Below are 13,359 nucleotides of genomic sequence, written 5' to 3' on the forward strand. Positions count from 1 at the left end.
CTCTAAAAATTCCAAAGAAATAACGCAGAATACATCGTTTTCTACTTAACTGGCACACGTAATACTCTCAGTAATACTCTCATACCATGTACATTGGTAGTTATGGTTTTTATTCCGCTTGGTAATTTATAAGTAAATGCAGCCGTTAAGGAAATGAATTTAAGTTCTCATCACTTTAGCGCTTGTTTGTGAACATTTATTCTGAACTAGAATTAGTTGATCGCAGGATAAATTCTGCGAATTAGAATAACTTGATTTCATGATAAATATGATGACTTTAATATAGAAATTTCTGTGTGTCTGCTGATAAAAACTGTGATCCAAAAAGTAGAGCTGTGATGTTTACTGACTGACACGTATCAGAACATGCATTTCCCCATCTACTTTACTTTTTTAAAGCTAGACTGATATGATGCAACTTAACACAGGCTATAAGGTGCACAATTCAGTGACCGACAACAAAGACATAGAAGGCCAGGGAGACGTTTTGTTCATAATTAACGAGTCTGGTTAATGAAAATCAGAATTTCAAACTCATATGTTGGGGTTTGGATTAGCAATTTTGTAGTATAGAATGGGAACTGCAATTTCACTTAGAGGGTAAATAATTTCTTACACTCTTTTTGGATACTCATTCTCATACACATCATTCCCGTTCCCGATTCCTGTTCCTGTTCACGATTCAAAAGTCCTGATAATTTTTTATCCAGTTGCCTTGTATGAAACCCTACCACTTTGGTACTTTGTCTCAAATGTTAAAATATCATATGTCACTTGTTGATTGCATAGATTATGTAAATCAAAGAAACAAGCGCCAAGTTCATATCATTACAAAATTACAACTTGTTAGCCAAGTCCAGATCTGAGAACTTACAATTGAACAATTCCAGAAGCTACAAAACATTAATAACAATGAACTACAAGAATAGCGCATCTATCATATTCTGACAAGTCTTCAAACCAATAAAGGGGTAATATTCTTAAACAAGACAGAGTTTATTCTGAGTATATTTAAGGATATATCTGCAATCATCAATATACTTATATAAAGGAGAAGCGAGGGGCGTGTAGGTGGCGCCTCTCACATCGTTCCGTTCTATTTTTCTAATTTTTTGGAATTTTTGTATGGAAAATATCAAAAATTAGAACTACTTTTTTTAATTTCGGGTATATTAAAAGCAAGTTTGAGAATTTGATTTTGTTTCAAATTATTTATGAAATATAGTAACTTGAAAGTTTTAATCTGATTTTGTTTCAGATTATTTAATTATGGACACATCTGATTTTGTTTCAAATTATTTATGGAATATAGTAGCTTGAAAGTTTTAATCTGATTTTGTTTTAGATTATTAGATTATTTAATTATGGACACATCTGATTTTGTTTCAAATTATTTATGGAATATAGTAGCTTGAAAATTTTAATCTGATTTTGTTTTAGATTATTTAATTATGGGAAAAAATAGCACGTACACAAGTCTCTCTGCATACCCCTATAATAGATTGTAGGGTTTTGGATCATCTAAACGCAACCTCCTCTCTTCCAATACCATAACTCCACCTCTCTGTTGTGATAGTTCTCTGCTCGATTTATATCTCGGAGGTGAGCAAAGGTTGTTATAGACCGCTATATTGGAGTTGACAAATCCAAACACAGGAAAATAATATAGTCTTGACATGATGTTTATGATTGATATCAATAAATTAACTATTAGTGATGTATGTTTGTTGGTTATTCTTTTATAATATTTGTTTTGTTTATCGGACAAGTTTGTTGTTGTTAATTTGTATATGATTTATTTTATATACAGGAAAAAATTATTCATGCATTATCTGTATGCTCCGTTCAAGCAACTTTTAAGTAAACGTTGTTTATCGACCGCTATCTTATAGATTTAAGTTAGATGTTTTTGTGCACAATCAATCCATAAAAATTGGAGGAAGGTGACAATGTAAAAACATGATTACTTTTCAAAAAAAAAAAATAAAATTAAGATTCGTCATGTTTTAAATTGTTAATTACGTGTATAAATTTATTTTCATTTTTTCACCATGAATTATAATCCAATTTTGTAATATTATATATTAGTATTACATCAAAATTTTTATATTATAAATTATTTTATCCTATAAATATTAATTTTGAAATATTAATATATTTTTTTATAGATAGTCACAATATTATTTTATTCTACAAATATTAATATTAAATCATTAATATAATTTTTATAGGCCGCCGCAAGGCGCGGCTTCTCGACTAGTTCTTTATATATATAAAAAAATCTTCTATTTTTTTTTCATTCATGAAATCTGAGGATATTCGATTGGGACTGTTTGAAATCCATTAAAATCTTGGGGTATTCAATTGAGATTTTAAATTATACTACAAAATCTGGTGGTATTCAATTAAAATTTTAAATTATGCTTTAAATCCGATAATATTCAATTGGTATTATTTAAAATCCATTAAAATATGAGGATATTCAAATCATGATGGACTTTTTATGGATTTCATAAAATAATGGATTTTGTGGCATTCTTCAGTGTATTTTAAATTTTTTGAAATCCCAGCAAAATTCATGAGATTTTAAAGCATTGTGCTTAAATCAACTCTGCGACATATTATCAAGAATCCGCACAAAATCAAAATCACATATAATCTATTAAAATCCCAATCGAATACACCTCGTCAGTTTTGATATCTGAATTTGGTTTAAAAATCATTAAAATCGTAACTTCAACTCAATTCAAGATTATCATCATCTAGTCGAACTCAAATCCTTAAACAATCCCAAATCAAACTTTTAAGAGCATCTCCAACGGCGTTGGCTATAATCGTTGGCTAAATTGGACCTGTAAGACATTATTTAAAATTTGCTGAACCTGTAAGACATTTTGCTTCAATGGTACTGGCTATATTGGTTGGCTATAATTTAAAAATAGTATGTTATTAATATTTTAAATTGTTAAAATAGAATATATCAGTTCAATATGGTAATAAATGATGTACAATCTTCCTACAGATTTTCTTACAGACCTGTAGAGGTTCGACAAATTTAGCCATCCATAGGAGGTTGGCTAAATTTATAGACAACAGGTGAGCATGGTTGGAGTTGAGTTTTTGGAGCTGTTGGCTAAATTTTTTTATTTTAAGTAAGCCAGCTCACCTTTTAGCCAAGGGTTTTAGATGGTTGGAGATGCTCTAAGAGCATCTCCAACGGCGTTGGCTATAATCGTTGGCTAAATTGGACCTGTAAAACATTATGTAAAATTTGCTGAACCTGTAAGACATTTTGCTTCAATGGTACTGGCTATATTGGTTGGCTATAATTTATAAATAGTATGTTATTAATATTTTAAATTGTTAAAATAGAATATATCAGTTCAATATGGTAATAGATGATGTACAATCTTCCTATAGATTTTCTTACAGACCTGTAGAGGTTCGACAAATCTAGCCATCCATAGGAGGTTGGCTAAATTTGTAGACAACAGGTGAGCATGGTTGGAGTTGAGTTTCTGGAGCTGTTGGCTAAATTTTTTTATTTTAGGTATGTCAACTCACCTTTTAGCCAAGGGTTTTAGATGGTTGGAGATGCTCTAAGTGGCCTCATAGAGACATCGGATATTCAGCTAATATTCGCTAATAAAACCTTTTGCTGATATATAATATTAATGATTTGTGATCTCATCGGTGAGGTCATCTAATAATTTTCTAAAGGAAAAATAAATCGCAGACGCGCACCGAACATATTTACTTGTTCATACATGAGTCAACCATAGCAACGCTTGTCAAGATCCTTATAAGAAGGAACTCAAGAAACCACATTTTCTACAAATCAAAACCAAGATTCAACACACACACACAAAACCTTAAGATTTAAACATTTTTCAACCAAGAAACTAAATGGCACATCAGGGAGTTAAATTGTTGGGTGCATGGGCTAGTCCATACAGCCGAAGAGTTGAAATTGCTCTGAAATTAAAAGGCATCGATTATGAATTCGTCGCGGAAACTCTGTCGCCTAAGAGTGCCGATATTCTTAAATACAACCCTGTCCATAAGAAGCTCCCTATATTCTTGCACAATGGCAAGCCTGTTGTCGAATCTCTTGTCATTGTTGAGTATATTGACGAGACTTGGAGCTCTGGACCTTCCATTTTGCCTGCAGACCCTCTCGGAAAGGCAAATGCCCGTTTCTGGGCTAAATTCATCGACGACAAGGTACTAAAATCTTTTTTAAATCCTTTTCATACAAGTTTGTAACAAGCGTGTTAAGTTATCAGTTCTCCCAAAATCTCAAGATTCAGTATCCAAAACGAATCATATTAAATTTAATTGATCTTTTTCAGATTTAATTTAATTTGTAGCTTAAGGCCTTTGCGGATGAATAAATGTCGCTAATGATTTTGATTTCAATTTCAGTTGATGCCCGCGATAATGAACATTCGTCGCTGCCAAGGCGAAGAGCAAGTGAAAGCTATCGACGAAGTAGTCGAGCTTTTTAAGTTGCTCGAAAACCAACTCAACGGGAAGAAATTCTTCGGAGGTGACACAATTGGACTAGTCGACATCACGGCTAATTTCTTAGCACTATGGCTTATAATTCATCAAGAGATAATGGGGCTACAGATTGTGACCGAAGAGAAGCTTCCTGTATTTTGTAAGTGGATTGATGAGTACCTCAACTCCAGCGTTATTAAGCAGAGTTTGCCTTCCAAAGAAGAATTATCAGCCGCCTTGCTTGCCTATCACAAATCTTAAACACCCACTTTCGCGAGCTATTCCTGTTTTCGTAACCAGTGCACGAGTTTCCCGGAATCAGGTTCATGAGAACGTTTCGGTTTATTTTTCGTTTTGTATTTTGAGATTGTGTCTTGTATTTGTTCCAGAATTTCAGCATTGTTTTGTTTAGGTAGTTAAAATTTAAAACTGGTATATCTACCGTGTACTAGTTTATCAGTTTCAGTAATAAATCATTGGATACTTGTTAATCAAGGTACTAATAATTGAGTTGCTACAATTTCTTTAGATCAATCGACCTATGAATTGTTTAAGGGGGATTTAAATTAGTTGGATTGTACTGCAAACTATAATGGCACGAGTGGACATTGATTTGGACACTGATTCAGACTTGGAGATATTAATTGGATTTGACAATGATTCATTAGAACCAAATCTACCCGTATATTTTTAGAGAAAACTGTATTATTACTCTATTAAATAAATCTAAATAAAAAATAATTATTAGTGTATGTTTATGAACATATAATAACAAGATTTATAAATAAATTAAAAAAGATTTGTTGGGCAGAGAACAGTATTTAATTGTATACATATTAAAGTCTTCTTATTTTATAAAAATATATATATTTCTTCAATTTTATCGATCAAAAATTTAATAATATTTTGCAAACAATCACATGTTTTTATAATTTGTTTTGATAAATTTGTTAGCAGTCACGTGATTTTATGCTACAATTTATAAATTCATGCGGGGTCCATGTCAGAATACTCCTCACCTTAATTAATTATGTGTATTTAATGACACATTTTTTTTTATCATAAAAGAAATTAAAAGATAATTATTAAAATTATCAACTATTACATGTTGAACACTATATTATTTATTAAAATGAAAAATATGTTAGGAAAAAAAATCAATATCAAGGAATAATTAGTTAAAATTTGACATTATCCTAATAACTAATGACAAATCCGACTCAATACATATTTGGGATATATAAATTCTGTCCAACCGTAAATTTTATCACCACCATCATCTCAAATTTGTATCATTTGGTTTGATATTAAAATAATAGTTTTATAATTCATATATTTTGAATTTATTAGATTTAAAATTGATAGGTGTTTTCTAAATATTTAATTAATAATATTTTTTGTTAATAGTTAATAATATAATAATAGAAACATAAAATTTTATTTTCATCGGATAAGTTATTTATATTTTTTCAAGATAAACAAAATATTATCCACATCCATTTTTATTATTTTGAGATTGTTATTTTCACCTTTATTATCTCAGTTATGAGAGGTTTATCTTTGTTCTCGAATCGCTAATAAAGAGAATTTGTTTGTCCCTAATTGTGCATTCAATTTTAATATCATTTACGTATATTAAAAAGGATATTTTTTTTTGAAATAAAAAAGGTTTATATTTTTAATTTAATAATTTAATTAAATATAATATTAATAATAGCTAAATATTAGGTTAAAGTAAAATAGTTTAATATAATTTATATGGGTCGCGCTCAAGAGAGAATCAGTCCTTAAAATAAAACCACTTAGATTCTGCTGCAGAACTCTAAATTTTAAATAGATTTTTAAGATTTAAATCTAAATACATGTTTTTTTCATATTTGTGTGCATTCAAAAATAATTTAAAAATATATACATAGATATTAATATTTTTTATTTTGCTGCAAAACCCATAGATAAGAGTTCTATGAATTTTTTCTAATGTTTTTTCTTCAACATGCCCCAATTTATATAATATGATATATAAATATAAGTTTAAATCAAATTTCGGATAAGTCGCCGAATGAATCAGAATTATACGGATTACGGACTGCATTTTGTCCCTGATCTTGGATTTTTCAAAGATGGCATAATAACCCATGTCATTCCTTCCGAGAAACATGCTACTCCCTCTACTGAGGCAGGTATAATAGCTTTTTGACTTTTTTTTTCCACATAATTTTAAAAGTTTTGACTGTATATTTATAGTATTATTTTTAAAAATTTCTTTTTATCAAAAAAATTATTATTATCACATTTTGTTCACAAAATTTTTTTTTTAAAATTAATATTTATAAGTATACGGTCAAAACTCCTAAAAATACGTGAGAAAAAGTCAAGTGATTATTATATCAGAGGAGTACTCGCATTGTTGAAGAACAACATAATTGATCTGTTTTAGTCTCAATACAATACAAACACTTTTTAGTCTTTACGAATTTTTTGTGAAGCTTCTTCATGATTGAATTTTATGAAATTAAATTATCCAAGGATTTTGAATTTCATTTCAAATTTTAATTTTGAACAAATAATCTGTTTGAGAATATAAATTCAGATTTTATTTAAAATCAAAACATTTGAAGACTACTATTTATGAATGAACTTGAAATGATAATTTAAATTCTATCATTTGAACATCTTGAAATCCACTCAGTTAAAAATATATCATCTTCAACTATTAAAATTAATAATCAATCAATCATTTTCGTCTTATGAGAGTCGGCCGTCCCATTTCTCTCTAACTTTGATCGCCTTCATCTTCTTGTCCACCTCTTCTACCCATCTGCACCTTCATCTCTGTCATCTTTCTTCCCATCTCAATTCTCACCCTCTCTCATGCTAATCTCAATTCCTTGCCAGCACTTCTCCATCCACAAAAACTCTGCTTTTCTTGTTTTTGATTTTCAATCAATAAACATCATCTTTTTTGTTTGTTTCTTCGTGCAATAAAATTGAGTTTTGTGGAACAAAACTCGAAAAACCCATTTGGGTTTTTTCGTTTCCTTCTGTTTGAGTATTGTTTGTGTGTTTGAGTGTATCGTTTTGTGCGATGTGTTGGTTATGTTGAAAATGATTTTATGATGTACCGGTAGATATGGAAATCTCGCATCAACAACACGTGCGGCAGGTCTATAGCCGGTGTACTTGAGGTAGATAGCTAGAGTACATTTAGAATGGTGGTGAATATCACATGTGCTCACCTCTCACAAAAAATATTTGTTCATGACGTGAGGCATCCAAGCTCAGTTTTTGCAACTGAATCCTCTGAACTTTGTACTATCCATGAAATTACTTTGAAGGTCAATTGTGAAGTTAGGGGTCGTTTGGTTCACGGAGTGGTATGTGGTTGGAACGAGGAATCGGGTTAAGGTGGTATGAGGATGAGGTATCATTCTTGATATCATTTGTTTGGTTGAGTGATGGAATGAGTAATATATTGAATTTAAATATTTTTAGATTATTATTTTTTATTGATGAAAAATAATTTTATAATTTTATTTTATCCAATTTTGAGTTGTTGATTTAATTTTGTGTCAAGCATCTGATGTAATTGTATATAATATAAAAATATTTTTTGATTCTTCATACCCATGTTCCATACCCACCTCCCTCCTAAGGTATCAAAAATCCATATCTTGGGGGTTTGAGGTATGGGTTTGGACGAATAAATTTTCCAACCAAACATCAGGTATGAGTTTGGAATGAATAAAACCCATACCTGATACTTGAAAAGGCTGGACCAAACGACTCCTTAGTAGTTTCCATGGAGATGCAGGCTGGATTACTCAGAAAATCATTATCTTCAATTTTCAATTTTCAGAATATTTGTATTCAAATTGTTAAGCAATCCGGAAACAAAACATCTAATTATTTAACTCATTTATTTGTTTTTCAACCTGATTGCATGATCAGTCGGGGGTTTGTCCCGATTTGAGTTTCTTTCAAAATATTAATGAAATTCGCTATAAAAAAAATCAATAATCAATCAAATCAAACTTGATTAAATACCTACATGTTGGATTAAATTTATGCGGAATCAACAGAAGTAAACTCCAAGTCGGGCAAGACTCACCTATCTATAGATAAAAGTAAACTTTCGAAGACATCACGGACACTCTGACATACAGGTATATTATTATTTATATCAGTATTTAATACCTCTGACATTTTGGCCGCCCATCTTCGACAAAGATAAAAATTAAGAGTGAGCTCAGAGTATCAAATATGTCACATGTGTACATATATTACTTGGTTTACCAAAAATCGATGTATGAAAATATTATATGTTCACACCAGTATTCCAATGGTTAGGTAAAGTTCCTCATCCTAGGAATTTTTAAAATGATAAAACAAGCGTGAATCTCATGTAAGCACCCATGTTATATTTTGTTTTGTTTTTGAATTCAGGTAATTTTATGTGGCCGTAATTTGTTTCATTTCACGGTTAAAAGTATAAGATACCGGCCGTTTTTTCTAAAATTTTCATCTAACATATTTAAATTAATATGTTACTTCTTTGATATAAGACCTTGATTTGGAACTCATTTAGCTGAGTTTATAACTTATAACTTAAAGTAATTTATGTCATATGCTAATAGTTTAAAATGTCTCCTCGGATAATTGTGATTTATTACTGACTTGTGAGCTATTAAAAATACAATAATAAATATAAAAATGATTTATGTGGAAATTATGTTTTAAGGATAACTTTTTATCAAAAATAAGTTCAAAACAATTAATTGATTGCAAAAAATATACCAAACAAACTTTTGACTTTTAGTTCGTTTCACTTATTTCAAATTTTAAACGGACTTTGACTTATTACACTACAAACAGTATTTTTAAGCTTAAATTCTTAAATTGGAAAATGGTCTAATTAAATCCGGACAAACATGCTCTTAAAATGATTCTCAAAAGATCATATGACAGATTAACCTGTTATTTAACAAACGACCAGCAAGTTGATCGGATTACTAAACAAAAGACCAGCAAGCCCTTTAAGTAACAAAAGACCTGTTATAACAGCAGAGTGCACCCCTGTGAACAAGAGTGTAAAAATGACCAATCAAGAAGTGAAGCTTTTTGGTGTCTGGGAAAGCCCCTTCAGCAAAAGAGTAGAAATTGCTCTAAAAATCAAGGGAGTGGAATATGAAAATGTTGAGGAAGATCTTTCTAACAAGAGCCCTCAACTTCTCAAGTACAACCCTGTACATCAAAAGGTTCCTGTTCTGTTGCACAATGGAAAACCTATTGTCGAGTCACTACTCATCCTCGAATACATCGATGAGACCTGGAAATCGGGTCCTTCCATTTTACCTAGCGATCCTTATGAACGTGCCACTTCACGTTTTTGGGCCAATTTGTTAGATGATAAGGTATGGTTTTTTTAGCATGCATGCTTAGCTACGGAAATTTAAATACTCAGGCACATATTTCTTGCGCCAGAAATAAGATATATAGTATTAATGAACGGAATCTTGAGATTTTTTTTTAAATTTTTTCAGTTGATTCCTGCGGCGATGAAGTTTATCAAAAGCAAAGGCAAGGAACAAGAGGTCATTGATGAAATATGTGAGCTGCTAAGTAAACTAGAGAATGAACTCGGAGACAAGAAGTTCTTTGCAGGTGAGAGTATTGGGCTAGTTGACATTGCAGCTAATATTGTAGCTCTCTGGCTTGATGTTATTCAAGAAGCTGTTGGTACGAAGATTTTTACGAAGGAGGCCTACCCGAAATTATTCAAATGGATTGATGAGTACATGAATTGCAGCGTTATAAAAGAGACTTTGCCTCTTAAAGCTGATTTACTCGTCCACTTTGCCCAGTCCGGCCATGCATAGATCTGGTGTGGATGCTCTTCCACTTGCTCCGCGGATGGAATAGTCATGTTCTACGACAAACTATCGTTTGAATGCTTTTTATGATTGTTTTTAGTGATTTATGCTTGTATGTTAGTAGCACGGACCTAAGTCCAAGTCCAAGGTCTGAAATTCAGGAGGGCAGAATCTTATCAAGTGTTCTCAGATCTTTAACTCCATGTTTGGAGTTTTTACCTTGTAATTTATAGATCTTATTATTCAAACCGAGTCACTCGAGCTCTGATGTTTGATTTCTGCATCTTCACTTTTGTACATCTGTTCACTTCAATCATACAAAAAATTTGATATTGTGCTTGTATTTTGGACGTCAAATAGAGTATATCAACGCGTTTCATTGCTTTGCCCTCCTCTGGTTCCGCCCCTACCAAGCCGGTAATTCTTGGTTGCCTTGTAATAAGAACTCACCCTTCTGTATTTTTTTTAACATATAAAAAAAAACCTTATCCAAATAGAGACAAGGGTTTAAGCTAAGATCATCACATATGTCACTTAGTTGACCAAATAGCTTATGTAAAAACACTTTATGTTGGCCCTTGTTCCAACTCCAGATCTATAACAAAATTCAAAGCAGACCTAACTTCTATTTTCTCTCAAGAGTCTTCGAAACCTGTAACAATGGTCAGACAAGAAGTGAAAGTTTATGGTGCACAGGAAAGCGCCTTCAGCAAAAGAGTCGAAATTGCTCTTAAACTGAAGGGAGTGGAATATGAATATGTAGAGGAGGATCTGCTGATGAAGAGTCCTGAACTACTCAAGTATAACCCTGTACATGGAAAAGTTCCGGTGCTGTTGCACAATGGAAGGCCAATTGCAGAGTCGCTGGTTATTCTTGAATACATTGATGAAACCTGGGATTCAGGCCCATCCATCTTGCCTAAAGATCCTCTTGAACGTGCCAATTCGCGGCTTTGGACCAAACTCATAGATGATAAGGTATTCTCATACTTTCGCACAATTTGTCTATGTTTTAATTTTTGTATGATATGTTGTCAATAATCTCTTTTAGCTATTTTTCAAATTATAATATCAGAAAAAAAACCTAATCAAAGAGGCTACCTCAATAAACCAAACTGGGTCTGTAAAATGTATGCAGATCATGCTCCTACATAGTAGGGAGGCCATCTCCGTGATGAAAATTATTGAATATTTTGAATAAATTTTGAAATTTGCAACTCTCCATGTTCCCTATGAACCGCATGTTTTTAACAAAATGGACAGAACTTTCTCGATTCCAAGTGGCCAAGTGGGGGTATGTAAACAAGGAGATAAAATCCAAATGTTATACCGTAAACCTTCATTAGTTATTAGCATCGGATGCAGAGAATGTGATTAATTAATCTAAGAACTGCACAGTGTCCATTATGATTGGGACCAGCAAACTGTATTATTGTGATTGTTAACCAATTTATTACTCTGACAAAGTTCTACTCCCTTATCTTATAGTTATTAGGCGCGGTGTGGAAGTATGTCACGAGCCAAGGCAGAGACCAAGATGCCATCGACAAAATAAATGAGGTGCTTGGTGTACTGGAGAATGAACTCAAAGCAATGAAGTTCTTTGGAGGTGAGAGTATCGGGTTGGTTGACATTGTGGCTAATCTTGTAGCTCTTTGGCTTGATGTTATTCAAGAAGTTTTCGGTACCAAGATATTTGAGAAGGAAAAGTATCCAAAATTATCTACATGGACCGAGGACTACATGAATTGCAGCATTGTAAAAGATACTTTGCCGTCTAGAGCCCATTTACTTGCATTCTGGAGAAGTCGCTTCCCTTCGGCCCCTGCTTCCAAGTGATTACATTAGTGTGATCATATGTTCTTACTTAGAAGTTCAAGTCTGGAACAATTATGTGTCACAGACTGACGTTTGTAAGGCTTTATCCGATTGTATGATGACAAAAGTTTTTTTCTTTTTTTTGTAAATAATTTTGGTATAGGTTTTTATAATCTTCTCATATCATTGAGTAGATCAAAATCCAGAGCTTACAGACCTCTCATCATATATAGTTGCGATCAGCTTAGGAACAGGGAAGAGAGCTCTTGCAAATTAGTACCACGTTATTTGCAGAACGCTTAACAAACAATAATGAGGGATGCCTCGTTTCTGAGTAATAAAGATGACAACAACACACTGAAGTATGTAACAATGTAAATTGCGGTGATCATTGGATTGAAATTCATTGAACCAGATACGGTGTTCAGAAGCAGAGGGGCTAATGGTTCGGAAGATAATTAATCATTTTAAATAGGAATTATAAGATATAAATAGGTTTCAGAGAAGCCGATGCATATATATTATGGGATGTAAACTAGTGATTAGTAAAAATATGAGTGCATGATTATCTAATTTTCGGTGATTAGAAACTTTAATCTATTTCCAGAATAGTGCATACTGCATAGTTTAAATCGCTGGAGAACTGTCAGAAAACAATGCCAACTGTACTGTTGCTAGTTGGAATTAATAATTTGATCTCTGATTATTCATTAAAAACAAAAGGCACAAGGCTCATATCAAACTACTCTGTCGATATATACAAGTAGATGAAATCAATACTTTTATCAGCATTAGCACAACCCTTGTCTGATATAAAGCTATGAACCCTACCAATTTGCCTTATATTTCTGACCAAGCCTCCTTTGAATCTTTGATAATCCATATTCATTAAATCTTCTATTCCAGCTTGATTTTATTTTTCACTTTCCGAATAAACTTTTTCAAGGGAATAAAATTTCTCATTTCTTGTTCAAGTTGTTTTTTGTTAAGTAACTAGTTCATCTAAAACAGATGTCAGAGAAAGGCCTCAACAAGATCTCATGCCACAATAAACATTATTCAACACTCCCCTAATCGTACAATTGCAACAACAAAGTATACTAAACCTTTAACATCTTTCGTACCAAAATTTTAGATCTAATATACTTAACATGACAAAAAAACCAGC

At 32.0% G+C, this 13,359-nt stretch overlaps 3 protein-coding genes across 3 annotated transcripts; all 3 read left to right on the forward strand.

Moving 5' to 3' along the window:
* Positions 1-3,764: 3,764 nt before the first annotated feature.
* Positions 3,765-4,998, forward strand: LOC108211468 (probable glutathione S-transferase). Its single transcript, XM_017383074.2, has 2 exons — positions 3,765-4,224; positions 4,426-4,998. The coding sequence occupies exons 1-2, from the start codon at positions 3,907-3,909 to the stop codon at positions 4,762-4,764; spliced, it is 657 nt and encodes a 218-aa protein (XP_017238563.1). The 5' UTR covers positions 3,765-3,906; the 3' UTR covers positions 4,765-4,998.
* A 4,484-nt stretch (positions 4,999-9,482) lies between these two features.
* LOC108211221 (probable glutathione S-transferase) lies at positions 9,483-10,706 on the forward strand. Its single transcript, XM_017382761.2, has 2 exons — positions 9,483-9,914; positions 10,044-10,706. Exons 1-2 carry the CDS (start codon positions 9,597-9,599, stop codon positions 10,377-10,379), a joined length of 654 nt encoding a protein of 217 aa, XP_017238250.1. The 5' UTR covers positions 9,483-9,596; the 3' UTR covers positions 10,380-10,706.
* Positions 10,707-10,888: 182 nt separating this feature from the next.
* On the forward strand, positions 10,889-12,327 carry LOC108211220 (probable glutathione S-transferase). Its single transcript, XM_017382759.2, has 2 exons — positions 10,889-11,351; positions 11,862-12,327. Exons 1-2 carry the CDS (start codon positions 11,034-11,036, stop codon positions 12,210-12,212), a joined length of 669 nt encoding a protein of 222 aa, XP_017238248.1. The 5' UTR covers positions 10,889-11,033; the 3' UTR covers positions 12,213-12,327.
* The last annotated feature ends 1,032 nt before the right edge of the window (positions 12,328-13,359 follow it).

Source organism: Daucus carota, chromosome 3, assembly GCF_001625215.2.
Source record: "Daucus carota subsp. sativus chromosome 3, DH1 v3.0, whole genome shotgun sequence".
Classification (NCBI taxonomy): Eukaryota; Viridiplantae; Streptophyta; class Magnoliopsida; order Apiales; family Apiaceae; genus Daucus; species Daucus carota.

What these genes read in the sequence shown, in the direction of transcription:
- LOC108211468 (XM_017383074.2), top strand. Translation starts at nt 3,907, where the DNA reads ATGGCACATCAGGGAGTTAAATTGTTGGGTGCATGGGCTAGTCCATAC. An exon ending in CTAAATTCATCGACGACAAG is followed by an intron (nt 4,225 to 4,425) that starts GTACTAAAATCT and finishes TTTCAATTTCAG; the next exon opens with TTGATGCCCGCGATAATGAA.
- LOC108211221 (XM_017382761.2), top strand. Translation starts at nt 9,597, where the DNA reads ATGACCAATCAAGAAGTGAAGCTTTTTGGTGTCTGGGAAAGCCCCTTC. An exon ending in CCAATTTGTTAGATGATAAG is followed by an intron (nt 9,915 to 10,043) that starts GTATGGTTTTTT and finishes AAATTTTTTCAG; the next exon opens with TTGATTCCTGCGGCGATGAA.
- LOC108211220 (XM_017382759.2), top strand. Translation starts at nt 11,034, where the DNA reads ATGGTCAGACAAGAAGTGAAAGTTTATGGTGCACAGGAAAGCGCCTTC. An exon ending in CCAAACTCATAGATGATAAG is followed by an intron (nt 11,352 to 11,861) that starts GTATTCTCATAC and finishes CTTATCTTATAG; the next exon opens with TTATTAGGCGCGGTGTGGAA.